The following is a 27,799-nucleotide window of genomic DNA, read 5'->3' on the forward strand; positions in this document are numbered from 1 at the left end:
TTTATTTTTTTCTACATTAAGTACTAAAAAGAAACAATTATTTTTCTATTGAATTGTGGCAGGCTAATTGCTTTTTAAAGTGCGAAGTCTATCAGGACAGCTAGTTAAATCAAAAGCATAGTGATCAGACAATTATCGTTTTCGCCATAGTTCGTATTGAAAATAGACAAGCGTAGATGAAAATAGAATATTAGTCCTTTTCCAAAGTAAAACGTGGGAACCGTGCATCTGTCCGACACTACGGAAAACGAGCGGACGTTCACTTTTTGATGAGTTATAAGCCCAGCCTATAACAATTCAACGGTAAATCCTTTTGAAATAAGATATTACTCATTAATAAACTTAAATTCACAGACAGTGTGCCTTGCAACAGAAATGCAAACAGATAAACCTAGCATCTCATCGTATAACGAACGCGTTTAATCAATTTTTAGTTTTAGTAGATCCCCAGTTTATGAAAATTCAGATCAATTTTACTATGCATATAATCTATTGTTTAATGTATTGTTTATCGTTATTTTACATTACTGAGTTGCTATAATTTTTATGCACGTTGATGTTAAATCAGAATTTACAATGATTAATTAACGGTCAACAGAAAATAGTTTTTTTTAAGGTTAATTTTTGATCAAGGTATCGAAACCTCTTATCGACATATTTGGTCAATTATTCGTTAAATACAACTCGTAATCAAATTGATTAGTTATTTTTTCTTGAACCAGCTACTCAGATTAGGTTTCTGTTATGTTAGCAGGAGCTTAAGCGGTGATGATTAATAACAAAATAATTATGTGAAAATTGCTTTAGATAACCTTTACGAAACTGGCCGTCAAACATGAACAACATTTCTTTTTGTATGAGCGTACAGGATGATTTCTTAAAAGTAAAAAAGGTTTAGGTTGTAAGGGTGTGTAAACACTTTGGAGCTCTGTAATAATTATTGTGTCTATTGGAATGAGACAGTCCAAAAAATTATTCCATTAAATTCTGCAGAGGGAGATAGTAAACAATTAGTAATTTTAATATGTAGTTATCCGAATTTTGAAAAAAACTATACTTTAATATGTTGTCGTAACGTAATTTATTATTTCTGAAACCATTGATTTATAGATTGAGTGTTGTACCATTCGGTAGTTGACAGCAAATAAGCTATACATTTACTCGCTGGAAGCTTGTACATCTCGTACTAATCGCCTTTTTATACTTAAACATAACATTAAAAATTCAAACTGGTAATCTGTGCCCCAATAGCGCTCCTATAGCCTATATAAATTGAGCAAGAAGCCGTCTTGCGACTCCCTCGGCTGCCCCGCGTCCACCTCGGGTGCGGCGCTTGCGCGAACACGTGCCGCATCTACTGCCTCCACCACCCACACGTCGTAAGCGTCGCCCAACATCAGGCGGTTACGACGTTTCACTACCGCAGGCGAGTGACCGTCGGCCGGCGCCCCGTCCCGCCGGCAGTGCTCGCCAGCTACCACGGCCTGCCGCACACGCCGGCATGTGACACGCGATGTCGCCAACACACGCGCCGTCTGGCGACGGCTTCGCAGTCCCCGAAAACGAGACCACACCACCCGAACCCGCAGTGAAACCCACCCCCAGCAATGTGAACGTCGTCCGACCTCTGGCCCGCCCGGTAGACTTACGCACCGCGCTCAACCCAAAGTTCTCCCGCGCTTTGGATTTTAAACTACGTCGCTTAAAGGAAAAAGAATTATTGAAGGCGAATTTGAGTCGACCCGTTAGACCTCGATTCGGCTTGGGAGCGTTGGCCGCTTCGGAATGCAACGTTTCTAATATCAGTCAGCAAGAACGGATACAGCGAGAAAAATCAAAGAATCGATCTCATCCGCAATTGAATTCTTTTCCGGAGAAAAGTAAGATATCTCCCCGAATGGAAGACAGTTCATCGCCTGATGTTAAAAGTCGAAATAAGCAAAATGATTCCAACAAACCACGCTTCGTCACTACTGTTAAAACTGGACAGTTTCTTCTGCCGCCACCTGAAGTCGCTTATCTCTTGGGCCTGCATACACTGTATCCTGCGCCGGAGAGAGAGAAGATTGTTTATTCCTACGCTAGCAAACCTAAAGTTGTAGCTACGCGGACAAAACGGTCTCTAGAAGAGAAGAAGGAAAAGAGGATACCTAATGGAGGTCCGCACGTAGACACTGGCAAAGGGGTGAATACCGGGGCAGCTTTCCGAGGAGTCCGAGCTCTGGTTGCGAGCGTTGCCGGCATGAGACACATGCTCGAAGAACAAGAACGCGTGTACGTTTTTTTACTTTGTAACTTATACATTGACTTATTCGTACCACGTATTATTCGAACGGTTGTGACTCGACTAAAATCAACACAATAGCGTTCGCATCTTTATAAACGATACGTTGAACCCTCTATACGTTAACCGATATATATTTTTTGTATATGGTTACTCATTTTGCAATCTAGCAGCGCTATAAGCTTTTATAGAAGTAGTTCGTAGTAAAATCAGAAATTATGTTTTAATATTTATTAATATAAGAGACCTTAAATCAATTATATGCCAGATAAACTATTACATTGTCATTAAATAAGACAATTGCCATTCGTCATCATCTTGTCAGCGAAAAAACTCCCACTTCAAGACATGCCTCCAAAGATCGCCACGATTGAAAATACATTTTCTATAGAAATTCGGAATTAACACGATTTTTCTCTTAATCTAAAAAAACATCTATTACCTAAGCCTTGATTTTCAGGTAATTATGTCAAAGATAAAACTACACACGATTATCTTTGACACAATTATCAATGCTGAAATAATTGATCCCACAAAATGCCGGTCTGATTTAGTAGGTTAAATAATCCTTGATTTATTTGATTAAGATGTGACATTCACTCAATAGTAAGTGACAATATCCAAGTTTTGCATAAACCTAATCACACCTGAGAAAGATCTATATGTGTTTGTGCTCGCCATACTTGTAATGTTACCTTTCATAAAGGGTTTTACTGACCCCATTGCTAGCGTACGGCTACGGTGTCCGTAAAACTAAAATGTTATACATACTACACTTTCGTAAAATACCAATTTTTAATTTGTATATATAAAAAATGACCTGACTTATAATGCTGCCCAAATAGCGTTTCTAGATTCCGGAAGTTCGATGAGGTAGGGCGTTGCTTAACCTAAAACCTCTTTTAAGGTATCGTAGTTCGAGTTTTCCTTGGGCAAGCTACTGCACTGTCACCGAATTGGTTTAAAAAATATCAAGTGGCTTGCTTAAATTAAACTTTGGATTATTCACTTAATTTAGCCACGTGCACCTGTAACAAAGTTAGCACATGGCAGATGTGTACGTGTTGTGAGTATGTAGTGTAATTGATTCGACATTTATAAAATAAAGGAACCTTTACACTAGATGGGATAAGAGTTCCTTAAACTTTAGATTTAAAAGGACAATACGTAAATTTGAATGAAAGACAAGGGGGTAGTATCGGGGTCGAGGCGTGTGTAATGACGGCCGCTGCATGGCCTACTTGCTCCCCCTCCGGCCCCGCGCCGGCAGTCCACCCCTAACCCCACGGTCAACTACCCTCTGACGATTCCTTTCTCTTATCTGTTGTTATCAATTATAAATCTATATAAATAATTGCTTCTGCATGACGTCAACAAATTTCATCAAATTGACACACGAAAATGTTTATAACTTCTAATCATTTTTAAATTTGTGTCATAGACAAACAGATCTAAATATTAAAATATATATATATATATATATATATATATATATATTGTAATATTATATATTATATATTTAATCACGATAAACATTGACAGCACTTCGGAATGATTTAATTACACTAATAGATTAAGAGGTCTATCCTCACTTTATTTTAGAAGAATAAGAATATGTAGTCTGAACCGGTGGAATTGTAGAATGTAGTGGTCCGAGCCGACGAACCCAAGGGAGGCTTTGAGCTAATGTAAAAGAGGTTTTGGGCTAAGCACTCTTAGCAGCCTACACCTCCTAACCGGGAAATCTGCAAGTGCTACTTGGACAGCTTTGTAAGGCAGGGAAAAAAATAATGACTTCTCCAAAAGATTCTGGCTACTCTAAGTTTTCCAAAAGCAAGAAACCGTGACTTAGTGGCACAACAAATAAAAAATACATGATCACTTAAATGTTGTAGTTATATTAGCATTTCCAATATTTGCGTCATCATATTAATTGACCAGGCCACATAGCACGCAAAACGATAACCTCCCGGGCCTTTAAGTTCTAGAGTGAAGACCAGGGCAAGCGCAACGTAGCACATCAATCGACAAGTGAACATACTGCCTTATTAAGATCATCGGAAGACGCTGGATGAAGGCCGCTTTCATGCGGTCTTATTGATAATCTATAGGCGTGGTCAATGTCCATCATTGGACGTCCTTCGACTGGAATGATGATAATAATTCATTAATATTTTGGATTTTGTCACACGTAAATATTTTCTATAACGTTGCAGTGAGGAGATAGGCCCTCGCAACTTGATGCACGATCGGCGTGTGGTTCGCGGGAGCACATACGGCCCACAAGCTGCGCACGCGCATGCCGCTGTAAGTATAACATCCTTCTTCTATAGGTCGTAGATATAGTATCAGTAGTGTGTTAAAGAAAAGAAGTACGTGTGTCGTACTACGCCGCCTCTATATTGGCGATCGTAGAGCTCGCCATGTGCTACGCGTAACGTGGCTACAAAAGCGACTAACATCGCTTCTCGATTTAAGGATATTAAGAGAGCCAGTAAAATAAACGAATATCTATATAATATCTATATAAAAGAAATAGTGTCAGTAATGTATTTTTCCAAGACAAATGTCAACTTTGGCAATATATCTAAAATTATTTCGGTGATTATAACAAATGTATAATATAAAGATGTTTCATAACAAAACATATTAGTATTACAAGGTCTTGAGAGAACCGAATGCTCCGGCGTTTCATGCAACAACTCTTTCTACATATCGTAGTTGTCGTTTATACCCACCAACACAACTTACATATAGTAATTTTCCCTCAATAATTACTTTTTGCAATAGATGTAAGTTCAAATCTATAAGATTCGATTTAGATTTGATAGGAGTTAGTCAATATATATTTATATATATATATATATATATATATATTTATATATGTATATATATATATGTATTTTTATATATATATATTTATATATATAAGTATTTATATATATATATATATATATATATGATTTTACTTATCCAATGTCTAATTTTACTTATCAATTGTTTTTGAGTACATCAAGGCTGGATAAGTTTATAAAGTGTAATAAACAAAATTTATGATACTGATCTTAATATCCAAAAACCTTTTGTTTGTCTAGTATAATCATTGAACAATAATCATAAAGCGGTCATAAATTTAAGGCAGTAGTTTTGAGCAGTGTTAGCCCAGTGATAAAGTACTGACACTTGCGATAGAAGGTCGCGGGGTACAATCTAGGGCCATTATGCACAAACAAATTGCCAGAGGAGGAGCAACAGCGTCCTCTGCGTACCATAATACCACACTGCATCGCCAACTCGCCTGCCAAGCGTGGCGATTATGGTATATTCACCCATAGATATTTTTGGAAAAGGCCTATGCCTTGCAGTGGACCGCCGCCTATATGCTAAAAAGACGACAACGATGGTTATATTAAAATTCTCTTTTTTAAACACTAACGTAATTAATAAATACTGCTACTAAAAAGTAGGAGTACTTCGAATATCTATATTTGTCCCATTGAAATTAAATCGAAACTCAAGTAAAAACCGCTTGATTTTTAAAATAATCTGAGTAAGCAAACTTGAATTTTCATGCAATAAGTTAGAAAAAAATAAAAAGAGGCGTGATATTGAAAATAACTTAGACTTTGTTTTGATCTGTTAATGAAGGCATATATGCAAAATACATAAGCCATAGCTCGTGCATCCGGGCGTCGAGCCACGCGACACGCTACTCGTTTACATGGAGTCAATTAAGTAATCCGTGCTCACTAAGTTAACACTAAGCTGTTCATTTGACACGTATTGTTGTTCATTTTGATTATAATTATTACAATGTAACGTTTTTTACGTCATAATCCCATTATAATTAGAATCAAAGTAAGTCGATTCTCTTCTCTTGCGAGCCGGTATCTCCGTTGAGGCAGCTTTAAAAAAGATTGTAGCACTTTTAGAACCACCTCCGTTCTCTTAGCTCTAAAAGTAACGCTAAAATTGAGCTTTAGCTGTTTTAATTATTTCAAAATAAAATCTCTATTTTTCATCGCACGTTGCCATTTCGTTTTTCAAAAAGTTTACCTCCCAAACGGGCTACTCTAATATTGTATTATTTCAAATACTCATTCTCTTCATGATTTTACACGAGTTTTATGGTAATTATAAACAAATATAATACGAAAAAACGAGTAGCTGAAATTAATAAACAGTATTTATTACTCACGTATACATTAAGGTGCTAAAACTTAATCCTTATATTATTTAATGTTACCTAAAATTAATAAAGACACCAATAATTCACGCTATTATCTTGTTATATTCCAAAAGAGTTTCAGAGTGATCACGTTATACAGGATGATTGGAAATAGATGTAAAAACTTCAAAGCTTTAACACCTATAACAATCATCTAATATATAAAATTCTCGTGTCACGGTGTTCGAACTTGAACTCCTCTGAAACGGCTTGACCGATTTTAACCAAATTTTATATGCGTATTCAGTAGGTCTGAGAATCGGCTACTATCTATTTTTCATACCCCTGAGTGATAAGGGTTGTTCACCCTTAAAAATTTTTTTTTATTTTTTTGACGAAATTTTTTGTTTTTATTTTTTTATGATACGACATACAAAAATACTTACAACCCTAAATTTTTACCCCTCTACGATCAACCCTTATTTTTTAATTGTAAATTAAAAACATTATTTTTTGCAAAACAACGTTTGCGGGTTCAGCTAGTGATGTATAAAAATATGTACCGTCCTATTTTGTTGCATAGGTGGGTACATACTTGCTCATTACAAATTTTCTCAAACGATACATTTTAATAACTTGAAATTTTGGTAATTTCTTTTTCTTGTAGAAATCAACTAAGACCGGATTTTATGACAATTCATCCGCAAAGGGGGTTCTGGAGCCATTCACTTTTAAAAAAATGTATAGTTTTAAACTATAGCACTTGTATACAGTAATAGTATCGAAATAACATGGTATGAAATATTCACAGGAATTATCAACGTGACCCGTCCATAAGCCGCTTGTATGGTTCGGATAAATTGCTGCTACCATATACGTGCCCTTGTCATGTCACGATTTGAACTCAGCGGCGATAGATTTAAAGGTTATATTTGATTGATTAGATTCGGTTGGGCATTAGCCGCATGCAATTTGTACGTCGTGCATTTGAAGGCGATGTTAAGAAAGCCATTGGTAAGACCTTTGTTTGCCCACGGCTACTGGAAATTGCCGTATGAATTTATTATTTTACGGCTACATACATCTATAACGTTGCTTGTAACAAGGCAAGGAAGATTATATATATTTTTAAATCGATCCAAAAGCTTGTCTATTTACTCTTTTTATACAATTGTTATGGCGGACTTATTTAAACCAGTCTACCTAGAATGGTGCAGGGGCAAAAAGCAGGAAGGTGCATAAATGTTACAGAAAAATAATATAAAATACTACATAAAGTGAAGTTAATTTTAAACCTATTTCCAAATAAGTTATGATAATTTATTTTTTCTATTGGAATAAAGACAGGCGAATAACTTTTGGCATAAGAAAGTCTTCAGGGACAAATAGTACACAACAATTAATTTTATTACATAATTAAAAATTTTAAGCGCTTTTTTTATTTTACTATCATTATAGTTTTACAATTAATTGCCTTTTAAAAAGGGTGTACCACATATTATTGATGAGCTTCAATATGGAAGCACAATAGAAACATTTTAATGATTGAACAAATTGTATTTTTGGGTAGAGCATCGCTTACTCTATGGGTTTAGTATAATATTTAATGGAATCAGGCGTTACTTGCGGAAGTCCATCCTAAGTAAGAAAAGTACCAATATTTACCCACTCGAGACTATGTTTGGTACTAATCGGTGTAACATAACTCCTCAAGATGCCCCGTGCAGGTGTGAAACACGTGTTGAGTGATTTGACGGAGGCAGTTGTGTAATTCGCATTGTTTGCCGCATACGCATACGCGGCGGGCGGTGCACTTTGTTGCACGACTATCCCTGCATGTGCGGTAGTGGCTAAATATTAGTCCTTTTCTTATTTAGTATAATATCTGTGCCTGATTACTATTATTTTTGATGAAGTCGTCGTTGCTAATTCGGAGGGCTTTTACAGCTACAGCGGTGATGAGTTCACGGAATTGTAGGCTCCACGAACTTAAAAAAGATTACTGGCCCGATCGCATTTCAGTTGCACGATGACGATCGCACGAATGTAGCATACTGTACACGTGAGTGTAGAGTGTAGTGATTGTGAAATAGTGCTGCTTGGCATGGCAAGTATGTGTGCTACTGTGGAACTACTCGGTGATCTAAGGTGAAATATGGATCTTACCTCTGATCGCCCTCGCTGTGCGCGCAGGAGGAGACGACCGCCGCCTCCTAAGGCGAATCGGATTCTGAAAAATGTAGTGCCTGATTTTGTTGTATGTATGCGATATGTCGTTGGAGGAGTGAATGTTACTAATATGAGATCTGCGCTTGCAGTGGTGTGACTGCGGAGAATGTGATGTTGCGCTTGGGTTGTAGAAACCCTGAGATGAGGTGTTTGACTAGAGATTCACAGGCGTTTAGTACAATTTCGGGGTTTTTACATAGAACATCCAAATCATGATTTATAAACTTACTCCAACTCGTTACTTTGCTAAATGTATCATAAAAGATATATGACAATATTAACTGCAAATATTTAATTTTTATTAATAACGTTTAATTTGTATTTTTAATCTCTTCATAAAGTTATTACTAAATAAGTTTCGTGACGTTACTACAATCAGTAACTGTAATAACCTACCGTATACATTTAAAATACGTTAAATTAAATAAAGCAAGGAATGACTAATTAAAATAATAAAATTGTTGATAAATAATTAGCTTGATTATTACTTAAGTTATCACATGAATCTCTATTCTAAATGACGAGAGGAACTTCAATAAGTCTCGGTAGCTATGGCTCGCCTTCGCAATATTAAAGTTAAGACATTTCGTAGTAAAAAAAATAAATGCATTCCTGAAATTACTTTATTTATTGATTCTTATTATTAAATTATTGATATTACAAATATGAGTATTTTATTTCATACACTGCGATACTAATGAAATATAGTGTTTATACTTTTATAATAAATTTTGAGTTCGAATGTATCCTAACGTACCATCTTTTAGAACTGCTATCGACAGGGATTTTAGTTTACTCAATTATTTATATAGGCAAACAAAAAAGTTTTCATTATTCTCATTAGGATTTTTTATTTTTTTCTCGTGCTCCTGTCGTATAAAAAATATTAAAAAAAGCGTAATTTATCAAGCTACTCCGGATTACACATTTCTCTTTACATTTATATAATATATAGATACTTTACATGTAGAGGGAGGTCGATTATAGATGTTAAAGATTTCAAGTAATAATAATGTATAGCATATTTGCTGTCACATTAATTATGTATGAATAGTATCAAATGTTGTCCCCGGACACCGCTGGACTCAAGAGTCTCGTAATATTACGAATCAATTTCAAAGATATTTTACTTTTTATTTATCGTAAATATTTTTCTGGTCACGCGTTTATATTATAACAGGTTTATGCGACGAGAACACAGTCTAAATACTTTTACAAAGAATTCTTCTCGCCCGCACACAATCGTGCGTGTTCGAATTTGTACACGCAAACATTGGTGGATTTATGAGATTATATTTTTGAAGTAAATCTGGTTTATCAGGAAACAGTTTTAGTTGATATATTTATAAGATAATTTCTTCTAAATATCATTTAATAAAATAACTGTTACTGCTCTTTAAAATGGAATTTATTTTTAATATTTATTATTCCAAAAGTTGTGTTTTTACAATATTTATCTTTGATACAATATACCTTCGCAGTGTACATTTTTAACTTCAACTTCAGAATCGTCAATTACTCTATAAGGAAATGCAATAATATATACACTGCTCTTCTTTCTCTCATTGCGTAACACTTGCGGCCCTCGCCCTCTGTAAATTACGTCCCAAAAGCTAGACGGATTTCTTAGCAAGTACGACTCGCCGTAGAACCTTTGGCCGCGCCGACCATATCGGTTCCTCTTACCTCGTCCGTTGGCGACCTGGCAACTATGAATTTAATATGCCTGAGAACTAAAACCCCATACCGTATGCACACGTATCCTATCCACTGCTTTTTGAGATATATAGGTGCAAACCAAATTGTCAATAAGAATACAGTTACATGACCTAAAAAGAATTATTATTCTTCTCTGCGTTATAGTCTGTATGTATTTAAATAAAGATAAAGTTTACTTACAGGACCTTTATTGATCATCACCGTCTTTTTTAAATCTGTTTTATTTTTGACCCTACTTTACACCTACTTTTGGCGAGGTATTATAGTCGCGGAGAAAATACAGCTTCTGTATGATGTAGCCTGAATTGACAAGAAGGATTCTAGGCATTTAGGTATTTGTTTTTTTTTTTAATAATAAGCCTTTTTCGAATTTAAATTAAAAATTTGATTCCATTTATTATAACCAAATTAAAGATTTTATGGTCTGTATTCTTCAAAAATATTCTAATGCTATATATTTTTAAATGTTATAAAAAAAATGTAATAACGAGTGTAGAAAACATTAAGGTTAATTTATTAACGGTGTTACCAAAAACTAGGCGTCTATATGAGGTCACGAATTTTGAGTACCGGTTTAAACACCAACATAGAATTTATGACTTGTAATTAAAAGTAATCGTTGATTTTTGTTATTACCTTAAACCCATGAAACATAAGCTTGAATATACATAAGAAGAACATGGCTACAAGGTCACCTTATCCATTTCTTTCATAATATTCAAACGTTAATTACGATTTAAGTTTTAGATTATATTTCAGCAAATTTGAATTGTTTTTATCACGCTATGTACGTCTCACACTTTGCAATACTTTTAAAAATGTAATATTCGTTATTGTTCCATGTAAATCTTTAAGAACCTGTTTTTACTTTCAAAATATTTTGTTAATCAGTATTTTATTAGCAATTAATAACAACTACATATGTTGTTCTTATTTTAAATTAACAATACATATTTTTTTTAAGAATACCACTACTGACGAATTTGAATAATAGTTTGTTCTCCAAATGATGAAGGAGTTTGCGAATAACGCCGAAGGCGATGGGCGCGAAGAGATGAAATCTGGTGGGTGGTCATTATGGATGCTAAATAAAACGTATGGAACAGGGTTATAGCCTATCCTTTGTATAGTTAAGGATATTTCCATACAATGTTCCATATATATTAGTATTTTTCAACGTTTCATGTGGCATACTCCTTCTTAGCCTTTCTAAAATCCTTACGCCGCCTATGTAACATATATATTTTACATTAAAGCGAAAGTGTAAACTCGTGTAGAATCCACTTTCGAATTGCATAAACGATCAAGTTAACCCCCCCCTTTCCCTTTAGGACGTGGGCTCCGTATATATGCCCCGTGGGCACTGTATGTACTAACTCAGCCGTCAAATATAATAACAAGTTCAAGCCTGTTTGAATACTTAACGGCTGAGTTAGTCGTAATTGTGAAGTGATAAGAAAAGTGAATATATTTATAAAAAGTAAATAGATAACATACTATTTTCTACTTTGGATCATTCATAGTATTGTATATGTCATAGGAAGAATGCCTAGAGAGCCCAAATTGTTGGAAACTACAACCAGATTGAATTCCCCCATAAGGCATCCTTCAAATTAAAACGATCAAAGTTCCAAACGCGGTCTACTTAAAGTCCACAACAATGTTGCAATGTTTTTTTACAAGTTTTTGTTTAAACTTTTTAAATTTATTGCATAATAATTCAGAGATTGCATGGGAGTGTGTTATAATAAAACGTACGCAGTTGCTCATATGAAAGTTACTAATTTTATAAAGCCTAGATAAATCTATAACCACCTTTTCTTTTTTTCTGTACTCGATTATGCTGACTTAATACAGGGTGGTTGGAAATAGGTATAAAAGCTTTAAGGGGTTGAACGTATTTGCTTTGCATTTGCTGTCTATTAGTGCCAATATATTAATGCCATGATAACATAATAAGAAAAATGGTCAATTTAAAATGCGAATTACAGCGTTTTAAAATTATATATTAATTACTGTTTGCCCGTGTATTCTTTGTTTTATCAAAACTTATTGGCAGGTCACATTCCGATAGTAAAATAAATTTATGTAACGGCATATGAGACGAGGAAGACAGACGGACTGAGACATGTGATCGCAGGTCGCGGGTTCATTTCCCGGGATATAATCTTACATAAGGCACACTCTCCAATTATTATATACGATTCCGACTGCTCACTGTCTAATTTTCAAGGGATGGGCAGCAGCGTTCTCTGCGTGCCATAAATACCGCACTGCGATCGCCAACCCGCCTGCCAAGCGTGCGATTACGGTAAAACCCCCTAATTGATATCTTTGGGGGAGTCCTATGCATTGCAGTGGGTGTCTATGTGCCGAAATGAAGTGATTATTTACACTAATCACTCTATAAACATTTTAAACAAATACTTTAAATTCAAATCATCTTTTCCAGGGCGATGCTGCTAACGCGTCCCGCCGACGGGCACTGGCGCGCCGGGCGGCGCTGGCACGCTTGCGACCGGGTACTCCGCCTCCCGCGCCCGGCCGCCGCCACCTGCCTGTCCAGACTGAACACTATCTACAAGAGGTACCACGTAAAGCATGCACACGACACTTGCATTTACACTGGTGTTGCCACATGCACCATCACCAAACACTTTTACAGACCGCAGCCGACGTATTAAGACTATGGATCCGGAATTGGAGGAACGAAATCAATTTCTCCTAAAGCATGCAATGCATGATGGATTTGTATACAAGCCGAGACTTTCTGAGCGATCGAAAGTTTTAGTATCAGGGCGGATGTGCTCCAAGGATCGGTCCTTGGGCCGATTCTGTTCACGGTAACATCACCAAAGGTCTCCAGGCCGCGGCCAACTTTCTCCCCTACAAAAGTGCGCCAATGATTCGAAAAGTCCGGTGCCATGAGTGACCCATCCACGGTATCTAGATGTCGTCCAGTGCGCACGTCGACATGCGAAAAAAGACGGCGTCAGTCCACAATTGGTCTATAGCCATAGCACAAAATGACACTATAAATATGTAATTAGTCCCGGCCTCTCATACGCAAGCCCGTACTTAGCTGATACTAATCCGCGCATCATTCAGACTCCTGGTCGTACAGAATAAGTTCATGCGTAGAGCCACGCCTGCCATGGGAGAAAAACGTAATATAGTATAAATCTTGTAATTTAGCAGTAAATAACTTTGACATTTAAGGCCACGAAACGGTATTGTAAAGGCCACATGTATGAAAAATAGAATATCGTCAATCATCGCCCTGGTGCCTTAAGGTTCTATCAAGAGACCAAAAGCTGGCAAGCGCAGCGTGAGATGAAGAGAAGCTTATAATGTGATCAGAAGACTTTGTAAAGGTCGTCGGAAGACCCTTATTGAAGTCCGCTTCCATCTATTCCTTTTGGATTTCTATGGGGCGTGCCTACGTCACGCAATGGATGCGCTATGGCTGAAATGACGATTATGATCTCATTATAACGATGTCGGTGTATATTTCTATCACAAACTATCAAAAAATTGTGATTTCTACCGATACACTGCTACGTATCCCTCACGTACGCTATAGGAGTGGCTCTAGCTTTTGTCCCAACAGATAACATTACATGGTTCATACATTAAATATTATCTATCTGGTAAATCTTTAAACTATAGTGTATAACAAGCAGTGTATAACAAGGGCGTCTAAGCTCGCTGATGGTTCAAGCTATTTTTCGCGAACAGCATCTAATTACCTGTCTAAAAATTATGCCAAAAAAGTATTTAAATTTTTCAATAGAACTCTTGATAAATATTCAAAATTAAATGGAGTAATTATTTGTTCTCTTCTTAACTGATACGACAGTGCAAGGCATAGACTTACCTATTATGTTTTGTTATTCATGTTTTGAGTACATCCAGAGACTAGACGCTCGATGGTGAGCTAGGAGTGTAAGGTGAACTAGGAGTGGAAGGGGTCCCTTCCAAAGCTATAACCACTCAACAAATCCGCTTATAGTCCTGGGACTGATCGTAGATGAAATAAGGAACACAAAAAAATGTTTTGAGTACTTTAGGATGATAATATTGTAAAAAAGTGTAAAATATTAAAATGAAAAGGGGGAAGGGACTCGGGTACTATGGAGAGCCACACATAATCCTTCAAAGAATCGCATGGGGCTCGCGAACCGCAAGTGTTCAATAACTTCTATAATAGTCATTCAATAACGACCCGATTTTAGCTATTAGAAAGCCGTATTCACAGTGTCCAGTTAATGTAAGCATTTCAGAAAATAAATTCTTATTATGTCAATTGATACTTCATTTATTCTCAAGCGTAATGTACTAAGCAGTAGCACCATAATACAGGGTCAGCCACGTTGAGTGGCAACCATAAGTTAGTTTTTTTTTAAGGCGAATACACTAAAGCGCATTAACTAAACCCTGGATAGAAGTCCACCTATGCATGTAGAAAACATTATTTCTCTTACTCTATTTAAAACTAGTACAATAACGGTTTGTAATATTGAATTTACGTGTTCAGCTGTTTGATAAAGGCGTGGAGATGGAGGTGGGCGTGCAGACCGACCTGTTCGTGGACCGGCCCGCCACACCGATCTACGTGCCCGCGAAGACCGGCGTCGACGCTCACACGCAGATATACCCCGGAGACGTAAGAAATTTGATGATTATTTTTCTATATTTATTTCATTTTATCATATACAGATGTAAAGACTTAACAGGACTGAATGTATAGTTAATTTTATGTAATTCAATGTATGGTACACCATATTCAAAAATCAGTAGTATAAGAAATAATCAATTACGTAGTAATAATAGAAAGAAAAATAGTATTCTCAATTTGAATTACACGATATTTTAATTACGTATTTAAATTAATTATTGTTATTTGACCCTGCAAACACTGTACTGCCAGTTTTAGCATTCTGTTAGAAAAAAATAATGCAACATATTTCGGAGTAATCGTGATACATAGTGATGGAAAATATGTTTAGAAGCTTTAAATAAGTGAATGTATGGCTCACATGTCGCCAAAAATCTTTAAAGCTTTTACACCTAAACCAATAAAACTATATCGTTGTCTTAAGACAAGGTTATCTGTACACAACCTGTTCTAAGACTTATTATTTGAATTAGAAACGGTTTTACCTGTAATTACTTAAATTACAGATCTAAAAGTGCTACTAGAATTAATATCCTTTCAAGTAAAATTATATAATTTAATAGACTCAAATAGTCGATAGTCATTTCCAATTAAAAAAAAATTAAGCATCAATTTTAACTGAAACACTTTGGTACCAAATATACTGTTACCAAAGCCACTGTAACGCGCATGAAGTATTAGAGGTCACGAAAATAAAACATAATTTTAAATTATATTAAAAGTGATCTTCCGTAGAAGAGTTATTTATAATATTTTTATCATTTATCGATTTTTTTAGTATTTTACAACAGATTAGTATTTAGTAATATAACCAACTCTCGTTGATGATGGTTTGTATATGCTGGTCATGATTTCTTTACAGTTGTTCGACTTCGACTTGGAAGTGCAACCGATACTGGAGACGCTGGTGGGCAAGACGGCAGAGCAGTCGCTCGCGGAGGTGGCGCAGGAAGAGGAGCTGGCCACGCTGCGCGAACAGCAGCGTCGCTACCGCGAGCTGCGCGACGCAGAACGAGCAGAGCGGCAACGTCTCCTCGCGCAGGACATACGCCTGCAGGCTGAGAAGGTATTATAGCAATAGACATTGAATAGCTTAGCACACAAAGCGGTAACGTCTTCCCGCTCAGAGCATACTTCTGTAGGCAAAGAAGGTTATAAATACCAATAAATATTAGATAACACTGCATACCAAATATATATATATACAGTCGATGATTATACTATGAGTTGTATGAGAGCTGGCTAGCAATGTAAAAGCTGGTGAGATGGCTTGTAAAGAAGCCTCTGGTTTCCTTCAAACCGAAACATAGTTGTTGTACAGTTAAAACAACAAACACATGTAATTTTTGACGAGAGAAATATTTCTTCGACGTGAATTCAGTTGCCTACAAATGTGTTGATGTGTCGGCAGGAGCGACGCGTGGGAGAAGCACGTGCAGCTCAGGTGGCGGCTGGAGAAGCACGCGCCCGGGCTGCGGCCGCCGCGCTGGTGCAAGGCTACGTGGCTGAGCTGCTGCCCAGTGTACTGGCCGGCCTCCGCAGCCACGGTTACCTCCTGGACAGAGTGCATACAGGTAACTTGCTACATCTTGATATACCCTATTATTATTTTGCTTAACAGACAGATCAAAAGTCTGAAGCAATATTTTGCCAATAACAACTTGTATTCTATAAAGCACTATTGTTTTTAATTTTTAACATCGCTTATAGTCGAGCGTAACAATTTTGTACAGCTACAGTCCTATAATATGTTATACGAACGGGCATTCCCTGAATTTGGTTACTTAAAATCTAGGTTCAGGGTGGGCGTCAGTTTTCTGCTACTTCTATCCACGGAAGCTGTAAATTTCACTAACACTAAGGCAAACGGTTAAAAATTCCTTAAAGAATATTGTAGCATGCTATTATTTGGTAAGATGACATACAGTTAAGCCAGGTGTTCCTAGGTAATCACTATTTCTCTGTAATCAATTACGTAAATTAAAATAATCAATTTTGGTCATTGATTAAATAAGAATAATTGGTAGTGGATTGGATAAATGTTACAAACAGTTTGAATTTTTGGTACTACGTCGTGTGGTTATCACGATGCATTTTTTCGTCAATTGTAAACTTTATGTATTTATGTTTATTGAAATTTTTTCATTTTGTAAAGCCACCTGTAATTCTCTGGTGATCTTTGGCAGATACCTTTTATTGGGGAGACTACATTTTTAATAAGTTTTTATTTCTAATCAACAATATATTCACTTTCATTATCAACCTTTTGCTAGATGGCAAAAGGTTGATAATGAAGTATATAAATTTTCAATGCCGGAGCGGTAAAAATCCATCGGTTTTTCTGTAATATACGTCGAAAGAAACATATTACTTTCTGGTGCCCCGTAGTATATTTGGTACATTTGTTATCATTTCTATTTTATACATTTTTCCTCAACGCCAATTTTTTATTTTATTTTTTTCGTCTAAATGACCGATACCTCATTGCTCCCTTATTATTTTCCTAAATTGCTTATTGTTTAATGTCAATCTATTTCATATTTTGTTTGTCTTAAATTAATCGAATTATCGATATGTACAATGAGTGCATGTCTTTCATTTGCGACAAATAGGTGCCATTGTGGTACACTATATATCTCTTATTCTTATTACATAAATTATTTTTTTCTTAAATTTCTAGTACAAAAATAACTCTTATTTATATTTATCTTAGTTTGTGTGTACCGTACCACCTTTTCTACAATAGAAGGCTTTTGGCACACTGATTAACCAAACTTCTTTCTATTTAGCTCTTTTAATATCTACAGTTGATAAAGCTAATCTTTTTCTATTTACTTAATTCTACATATAGGCATCGGTCCAGTCGCAGCTGACGCAGTTGTTATACTGCGGTGTACTGTGTTGCCATTCCTAGACAGCGCCTCTTTGACTATTTTCTCAACGAGCGGGAAAATTGTATGTTAATATGTTTATTGTAAAAAAAATAATCAAATAAATGTAACTTTCTACAGGTGTAAATGAAGAGGTGATGCCGTGGTTGGTGCAAGAGGTATCGCTGGAAATTGAATCCATAATCACAAGCCGCGATCTCATCACGGGTAACTCTTGGTTTTTTTATATTTTTCAAATTTGGAACATATTTAGAAATGAGATTTTATATACCTATGTACTTAAAGAACGCACATGATATAAATAATGAAAATTTTATAACGTAATATCTTTTCTCGTAAGACCGATTTGGTACCCACAATGTAATTTGGATTTCTAAAACCGACTAAGTATTATCAATATCTAATCACTAGTTTGTTTGCATTAAAAAATTATAAAGTAGTATTTATAATGACCAGCTGAAGTAAACCCTCCAAAAGTTAATGCAATTGGAAAATGGGCGTTGCTATTTTTAGTCTCAAAGATGAGTTTTTTAACCCAAACAGCTATAGTGTATAATATTACAGTTTGATTTTAAAATGCGTCAGAGATCATGAAACTTAAGACGTCATATTGTAAATCTCATAGTAAGCATATATGTTGACCCTATCACTTATCATTCTTTCACTATAGGCTATAACAAAGTGGTACATAAAACACGTGTTTTAAGACTTTGTTTTAAGATTACGCAAAAGTCTATCACCACGTCTACTTATTTATTAATAATATTTTTATTGCACTCAATACATACAAATGACACAAACTAAAGTATTGTTTAGGTAATTAAACTAAACTGTGTACAATTATAATTCTTTAATTAAACAAAATAGACCAAAATATTTATTCCTAATATACTATATATTGTATGTGCGCGTGTGTGTCTGTCATATATATGAAAATAATCGTTGCCTGCAGAAATCGTGCGAGAGGTAGTGGAGGCTCGAGCGCAGATGCCGGATGTTCCTCCACCACCCGAACTGCCCTCTTTGCCCTCCACGCCTAGCGTCGTGCTGGAAGGTGAGCAAACTAAGTCCTATATACTATTAGTATATTCTAGTGTAAATATTTACTCTGGCCACATTCATTTATTTAGCGCTTTACTGTATACCAAGACAAGAAAAGAAAAAAAAACGGTCTTAACGCTCGTACGTCAAAAGAACGTCAAACTGCTATTTCTTCCGGACAATTATAAGATGGACTTATTTACATGGGAAAAAAGAACATGACTCTATTCAGAGAGTTGTCCCAGGTAGAGTCATTGGATGAAGATTCAGAAGAACTTTATATAGGAACACCTTTAATACTAACACTGTCAAGTCAATTAAAAGACATTAAAGTTATATATTGTCGTCGTATCCACCTTGTAGGTAGACGTCCTTACTGCGCTAACGGGACCATGGTCTCCACTACAGAAACTAAAGCCTTCTTTATTATGTTCTAATTGTTTAAGGGCCTGATTCTAAATGCGAATATACTACGGTTAAATGCTTATTTAGCACTTCCGTATCCGAGAGTGATATTATAATTGTTATTTAATTAATTTTTATGACATACAAAAATTTCTTTATACCCAATTTTGAACGTTTTCAATTTGAAAAGAATAAATTCGACGCGTTTTTAACATAAGCTAAAACAAAATAGAAAAATTTGTGTCACTTTTTTTAAACGCGAAGTGATCACACTGAAATATTTATTTTATCAATTTATTCTTTATATTCGAACGCGACAGGCTGATAATTTCTTCTGGCAATACCGAATCTGCACGAACAGATTCTGACTCTGCAGAATAGAAGCAATTGAATTTGAAATGTAGTTATCCGAATGTTGAAAACCCTTTTTCTTTCTATATAATCATTACGTCAACTATTATGTCTAATGGCAACTATCGACGAGAAACAACACCAGCCCAGTTCTTCTCGTACAGGCCCTAGTCACTCCCTGGAGCGTCCGTCTGAGTGACCTAGTTGGCGGCCACAAAAGCCGGTGAAATAGTAATATGTTACGGCCCAAGCCGAGGCTCCCCTGGATTCCACGAGCTTCGCTAATTGAAAAGAGATCTTATTACCGCTATCTTACCGTGGAATCTGCATTTGCCATTTAGTTAGCAGTGAGGGTCCAGTTAAAAAAAAATAACATTGCGTCGCATAATTAATAAATAAATAAATGATTCTTACTATTTTCTTATGATTATAAAATATTTAGAACACTTTTGACAGTTTACGTGTATCAAACAAATCTTTTTGAGGTTATTTTTGTCTATTATAGACTTATAAGAAGATTAATTAGCACCTGCGTTATTCTTATTAATTAACAAAGACAGAAAATGAAGTGATTACTTTATGGATTTATGTATAAGAGGTCTACCTCTTTTACCTCTACCGAACGATACGTAACAGCGATAAAGTAAAATGCTCTAATTGCTCGTGGAGAGTCTACCACAAGCGAGGAGCACGTGGAATTACCGGCTCTGGTAGCAGGGCACAACCGGTGCATGACAGGCTGTTACACCGGCGCTGTTCGGCGCGATTCGGCGCGCGCCACGTGCGCTTCGTCACGCCGCGCAGCACTATACCATCCCCATTAGACGACTATTCAACATCGCACTGCACTTGCATTGCCATATTACCCTCAGTACACCGATTACAACTTTAAATTACTTTTCGCGGTACTTAAGATGCTGTTTTAAAAGCAACCTTAAGTTGTACGCAATAAGGTCCAATTAAAATTTAACCGCAACAATAATAAAAACTAGACGTAATGAAATTTAATCGTTAAGTGTAAAGAATTAAGTGTTATTTTGCAGTAGCCTAGAAAATTATGTAGTATAAAGACGAAAATTGTGTAACGTGGAGTTGAAAAGGGTATGCACTGCGGCCGGTGCTGCGGTCACGCGCGATTAGGGCTGACGCGGTGTGACGTCACGACGCCGCACGTGCGACGCGCGGTAATCTGTCGCGACACTAAAGCCCGCTAATACACCACTCGTGAACTACAATGCGCTTAATAACGCCATTAAAATTATATTTTTGTTACATTCGTACGATACGGGGCGCTGAGAGCACTTTGACATCGAGTAAAAAATTATCGAATGAGTGAACGGAATACGGAATTTATTGTATACCAAGGATTTATTTAGTCCTTAGCTAGATTATTTAAAAATATTAACAGCACCTGTTGTCATTTGTTTCTTCAATAAGCTCAATTTGTAATACAATTCCTAAAACATAAAAGCAATACCTTATACGTTGCTGATATCTTCGGAATAATAATTCTTTTGCAAATAGGTTTGTGTAAACTTGTAATAATATATCATTGGTTGTTTTATTTGTATCTGACTTGTTTTGGTAACATTATAAAAATTACACTTTAAAAATAAGAACGAGTTAGTGAAATTTCGTTATGAACTACTTTATTGTCTTAATTTCTGTCAAAATGAGTTAATCTAAAGAAAAAGTTCAGAAAATTACTTATTACTCTTAAATTTTTAAATGTACGTTGTGTTGGTACCGACTTATAATTTCGTCACTGAAATAAGTTTTAGAGTCATAAAAATCTGCCAGCGAATAATTAAACAATAAGCTAAGCTGGCTAGGCTATATTCGAATGTTGATGGGCGCTGTTAGCCGTTTTGGCTTTTACAGCTTCATCGGACTCAGGGCTCGCGGATCCGAAATCCGCGAGCTAATAAACAAAAAAAAATCTACGCCCGATCCTTCACCTGACGTATTATATTGTTGGAATAGCAGCGCTATTTTTTATAACAAAACCGCACAAGTGCACTTAATATCCATAACCAATGAACAGCCACCGGCGCGCCTCCCCGCGCCGATCCTCGCGCCGATACGTTCGCACTTAATAACGCATTGTGTTGCACTTTAGACGTAAGTGTGCGTGTGTGTGGACACGACTTACACACACATTGACCGCTTATGTATCAACAAATGAATCATTATTTTTCTTCATTATTTACATGCACATAAAAATACGAACGGTGCATTACTAAATAAAGAGCTAGAGTCAAGGTGGATGTAATTATTTTATATTTAATTTGTTATAGAAAAATCTCAAAAGTAGTAAATATATAGTTCATTTGCTAAACTCTGTCCAAAAATCATTGGCTTCAGGAATAATCAATAATATAACGAGAATATAGTTACACAAGATTTCTAAATTAGGATAATTAAATATTAAATTTATTTATTGTTTTCTATCTGTCCCTATAGACTTTGTATTGACTAAAGTTATTACCCTGTCCCATTACAACACAGAAAATAAATTAAAATACTCGTACTATTTTAGAATCTCTTTATTAATTGTTATAATGCGAAATACTATCGATTGATCGATCGAGATGTGATCTATTAAAACCAGCCGCTGTTAAACGACTATGAAATGATAAGGTTTAAAGTTTAAATAAAACTTTCGTTTTTTAAAATAGTCAACAACACATGAATGAAATCGGAATAGGCGCTTTCAAGTTATGCCGTGACAAAGGTAAATAGATATATATTCCAATATGTTCAAACGATTTTAATTTGAATCGGATAGCAGAGATTTTATCCGGACTTGGAAATCTGTGCCCAGGCTTAAAAGTCCACGGCTGAAATGATGAATGATAGTCCACTAGGTTGCCACTGCTAATTATTCTCCTCATTGCTCAGGGTCGTGACACTCTGAACACTGTATTTTAAAGACAGAAGATGTGGGCCGCTTCCAACCGGACTTGGTTTAAATTAATGCCCAGGCTTATAAATCCACGGCTGAAATGATAAAAATTAAGATTAGGCTATTTCACTATATAAATTTAACAACATGTTAAAAAAAATCTAAATTGTTATTAAACAATAAATCTTGGCTGCAAATGTACAAATCCACAGCGGTTATACGTTTATCAGGCCTGCGGGGTTTATTCGTATTTGTATAGTGTTTAATTTGTTTGCGCTTGATATCGCTATTGGAGGCTGGAGTGACAAAAGCGAGAGACCGCGTCAACTCCAAGTTTCAATTACATTTAGATGGCCGCGCGATATGCGATCCGATCAGATCGAAATTAAGATAAGGCGGCAGCGCGGCGCACGTGGCCCCGGCAGCTCCCCCGTCCGAATGATTGTCGCATAATTTAATAAAACGCTACTGTTTCCAAACATGACAAAATCTTGACACAATACTTAAACATTGAGCACCTAAATAAAAAAAATTAACTTCAATCACTAACAATTGTTACTAATACATTTATATGTACAAGGTTGGTTGAAACAGCTTTTAAGAACATAGCACATTTGCTGTCAATTATGATATACCATATCCAAAAATCAATGATTTTATAAATAATAAATAACGTAAATATAAAGTAAGTAAAGCGTTTTATAAATTCGGATCATTTCATATTACTGGACTATTGTGCCGGAAAATATTAATCATTCGCATTCCGATGTAGTTTCACAGGATGTTTTTCCGTCTACTACATAATTAAAATTAATTATTGTTTATTATCTGTCTCTGTAAACTGTACCGTCAGGACTTATTGACCTATTGCAATTCCTTTAAGAAAATTAATTAATGTGACATATTTCAGAGTTATTACTTAATAGAATGATTGGAAAAATGTGTAAAAGTTTTAAAGATGAGTTGTATGATGCCGTTGAAAGCTTCTACAACTACACCTAATCAATCTAAGTTTTTACCTATTAAAAAAAAATGCTGGGTCTAATTTTTACTCGTTATTATTGTAAACATAATTAATTTAAATTAAATCAATTTTAATTCTTGGTTTACTGATATAGAATTTACAAAATGAAATTGGACCCCAGGCTTTTGGCCGGCCGTACCGACCTCCGACTCCCGGGCGTAGCACCAAATCAATGTTATTACAAGCCGCCTAATGCACATCTAAATGAACTTCAGGGTTCTTTGTCATTGCAAAATAAACTCTATGCAATTTTTGCAGTCGATTGATAATGGAACACCATGTCCCCTGTTTGTACAGCTGCACGGAGAGTGTCGCCTCGGTACAATGCGGTAGTGATGTAAAGAGCTTAAATGTTACAGTTTGAACCACTCAATTAAAACGCGCACCGCCTACCATCCGATCTCGTCCGTTATCATTTAAATATAATTTGTTGTCACAGCTTAGTTTCTGTATGTTTATGAAGTAAATTAGAAACGAAAGATATAGATTTAATTTACTAAAAAACCTAAATAAGAATTATAATACAGATTGGATTAATGATATAATAATATTTGTTGAAGCAAAATGTTAAGACGTATACATTTCATTTAGCAAAAAGCCTTTGCCCCTGTCGCCAGCTGTCTGTACACTATCGTAACTATATGATGCTATTTTATCATAAATCTTTTTTTTACCATAATTTTTGAGCAGACATTTTTAAATACTAGTATACTTCCAAAGCAACAGACGGGTTAGCATCTCTGTAAGCTTTTACACAGATAATATTTAAACAAAGTTGGACGGAATTTGATGTAGATATTTCCTCATTGTATGTCGTGTTGGATATACTTGAAGTAAATCAATAAATAACGGAGGCCCATGCACTCAGATACTCCAAAGACTTTTTGAAGTTACTTTAGAGGCAACAGCGACTCTACTCTCATTCAAGTAGAAAACCGAGAAGCTACTAGAGATTTATATATATATACATACTAGTTTATATTGGGGGGACCGGAGAGTAATGTCGCTTTCTTAAGTTGGATTCATACGACTACATTTTTAACCAGTTTTTATTTGTACTCAACAATATATTCGCCTTCGTTATCAAAAACCTTTTGCCATCTCTGGCATACATACATATATACGAACCATTCAATGCTATTTCCCGGAAATTCAAAATGAGATAAAAACAATTATAACTTTTAACAATATTACTAAATATTTCGCTAGCACATGTGTCGACTCAATTTCTAGTGCCCATTGAGTGATTTAACAAAATGGTATAAACCGTTTAAATAATACAAGTTCAGAGTAGCGAAGGGCGAGCTCATGCACCGGCTCAGTGTCCCGCCGTTTTTTTAAATAACAGATTAACTCGGCCGCCAAATCTCTACATCGCTTGTGCAAACATACGCGTGCCCCGTACGCTGTAGCCATGTTTTAATTTATAGTAGGACTTGTTTTAATTTTTTTTTTGCTGTCACAGAAAAAAAAAGCGTTTCGTGGCATTCGGATCATATTGGACATAGCGGCCGTGAACAACAAATTTGAACTCGCTGTGCTTGCAGTTTCAAATGGCTAATAAATATCTGTAATTTTTATTCAGAAAAAGTTTAAAATATGTCGCTAATTTTCTAGTTTTTACCACAAATGCTGAGCTTTCTTTCCTGTTCTGATAGAGTCTATAGAGAGATTATATCCGTCATGACTGAGAGCTAGTTTCAGAATAAAATTACACCCTGCAAATGATCAAAAACATTGATGATAGATAGTAAAATGATATTGTCCAAAAAAATTTGCAATATTTTGCCGCGTGGCCACCCGCGCAGCACCTTGCGAGTCCGCCACGTGCGCGAGTGCTGGCAACACTAACGTGACATTCATCGCTGTTCAATGGACGTGTAAACCGACTTGACACTCGAACTCAACACGCCAACTCGCCGCCATCGCGGAGCATTACTCGATGCTGTCATTGCGTATTATGGATTTAAATGAAGCTTTGTCAGACTTAAATGCACAACATTCTTTATTATTTACACAATAAATGAGTCTATTTAAATATTAAACAATAATTGATTTATGATGACCGAAAATTAAATTTCGTATTTAAAGTTGTTTTGTACCAGATTCATCATTATCATCATTGTTTAAGCCATTGGACGTCCAGTGATGAATAAAGGCCATATTCAGCAGTGGACGGTCCCTGATAAGTTTCCAATCGGATCAGCTCGTAGCGTCCGGCGTCTTACGAAAACTTTTAGTTTATTTGTCCACTTTGTGACCGTATGTCCTCCGTCCTAACAGATTTAGTTTGTTATATACGTAACTGAAAGTGAAAACGCGTATTTTGCGTGTGGCAGAAAAAAGATTAACTAATTTAAACCAACCAAGATGTTCAGAAACACAAAGTATCCCTGTAATCCAGAAATTAACAGAGCAGTCGTACCTCACCAGAGCACGTTTCACAAAACAACATTATTATATAGTATACGATTGGTCCGCTAAGAACCAAAGAAGTTTGAGCGTGTTCTAAAAAGATTCGTGGTTTGGATTATGTAACTAAAAAGCCGACGTGTGAAGAACATATATTTCTTTAGTTAAATGTAAATGTTTTTACATCTATATACATTTTCAAATTCTGATGTTCTAGGATCATTCTTTCAGGTTATCTTATTATTTTTTACTCGTCCTGGTTTAATAGTTATCATTTTCTGTTCTAACAAGCATCTCTCGTACCTACTTTATAAATAAAGTATTCATAAATTTGTGTATATATATGTGTATATATATATATATATATATATATATATATATATATATATATATATATAGGATTGCAATTACTCAGCTGGGCAGCAGCTTCTTTGGCGTACCATACTACAAACAATAGAACACTGCTATCTCCAACCTCTCAGTCAAAACAGTCTTTAACCAAATTGGGCTACCACTGCTGTACCAAAAACTTCGTGATTATTATTCTGCAAGTCAAATCACTTAAATTCAGTATTCACCTATTTTCTTCACTAATTTTAGAGGGTAACGTTTAATATAAACTTTGTCTCTACAGGTATGGAGGAGTAACTGAGGGCGCGCGTAAGGCCAAGCTTTGCGTTTTGAAGAGAAATCGACGACTTTTTTTTTGTGAAAATAAAATTATGTGTAAATATACAATTCATAGAATTTACAAGTATACCTTACATAGATTTAATAACAATATTTATACCTCTTTTATTACTTTTATTGCTTAATCGATCATAGATATACATAATCATTGTTATATTTCTTTTATGTCTGATTTTTAAGCCGACGTAATTTTTGTTATTTATAATCAAGGTCAAGTTGTTTTAGATATAAAAAAGGAAATGTTATTGGAATTTAAATTATGTTTTACATTCATACATTACTTATGTTAGAACGTTAAAGTTTTCAGTGGTTAAATTTGTGATAAAATTGTTTTGATACAGATAAAAAATATTATGGAAAACTGTGTACAATGTTGGAAATTGTACATTTATAGTAGGAATGTTATAGAGACAGACACTGTAGTTTAGACAGAGCAAGAGAATAGTCATGTTTTCTTAAAATCTCACACGATGTCTTAATTCGAATTCGAATCGTGTTATTGTATTGTTACATGAGTTCATCGTAATTAGGTAATCGTTATTCTTTTCATGTATCAATAGTATTATAAATTATTAATGTTTATTAAATTTGTTCAAAATTTTACAGCTTGTTTTTTATTTACAGTTTTCTGAGATATTTATTAGTAGCTCCCGAATCCGATATGGGCGCGCACAAACGCATTTCGAGGCTTCCTAGGGCAACCCTCGCTTGCTTCGCTAGTAGATTTTGTAGGAAGGAGGTTTCAGTCACTAAGTACACCATGTATCCTCAGCGCCGGCAAAATTTACAAAAGCCCCTTAATCAGCAGTGTCAGAAAGAAAAAATAATCTAACACGTTTTGACAAATGAAGAACATAATGCAGCTAATCCAAATCAGGTCAATGAAGCTGTCTGGACATGAGTTCTGAACGAAGGAAAAGGTGCGAAATATTTGTCTACCTATTATTACTAGTATTGTTGTCTTTTCGCTTGTAATATAAACGTTAGCAATACTATTAAAGC

The 27,799-nt window shown here is 35.5% G+C and overlaps 1 protein-coding gene across 1 annotated transcript; it reads left to right on the forward strand.

Annotated features, from left to right (window-relative positions):
- Positions 1-1,513: 1,513 nt before the first annotated feature.
- Positions 1,514-26,966, forward strand: Rsph3 (Radial spoke head protein 3). Its single transcript, XM_068774544.1, has 9 exons — positions 1,514-2,291; positions 4,512-4,591; positions 12,853-12,987; positions 14,938-15,066; positions 15,941-16,144; positions 16,490-16,652; positions 18,090-18,176; positions 18,922-19,023; positions 26,742-26,966. The coding sequence occupies exons 1-9, from the start codon at positions 1,514-1,516 to the stop codon at positions 26,753-26,755; spliced, it is 1,692 nt and encodes a 563-aa protein (XP_068630645.1). The 3' UTR covers positions 26,756-26,966.
- Positions 26,967-27,799: the final 833 nt, after the last annotated feature.

This window comes from Battus philenor, unplaced genomic scaffold (assembly GCF_028537555.1).
Source record: "Battus philenor isolate CCGP_79_NKW_IND1 unplaced genomic scaffold, ilBatPhil1.0.hap1 SCAF_7, whole genome shotgun sequence".
NCBI lineage: Eukaryota > Metazoa > Arthropoda > Insecta > Lepidoptera > Papilionidae > Battus > Battus philenor.

Excerpts from the sequence above, each read along its gene's own strand:
- Rsph3 (XM_068774544.1), top strand. The coding sequence starts at position 1,514 with ATGTCGCCAACACACGCGCCGTCTGGCGACGGCTTCGCAGTCCCCGAA. Across the intron at positions 4,592-12,852 it reads CTGCGCACGCGCATGCCGCT|GGCGATGCTGCTAACGCGTC; the intron begins GTAAGTATAACA and ends CATCTTTTCCAG. Across the intron at positions 12,988-14,937 it reads CTGAACACTATCTACAAGAG|CTGTTTGATAAAGGCGTGGA; the intron begins GTACCACGTAAA and ends TTACGTGTTCAG.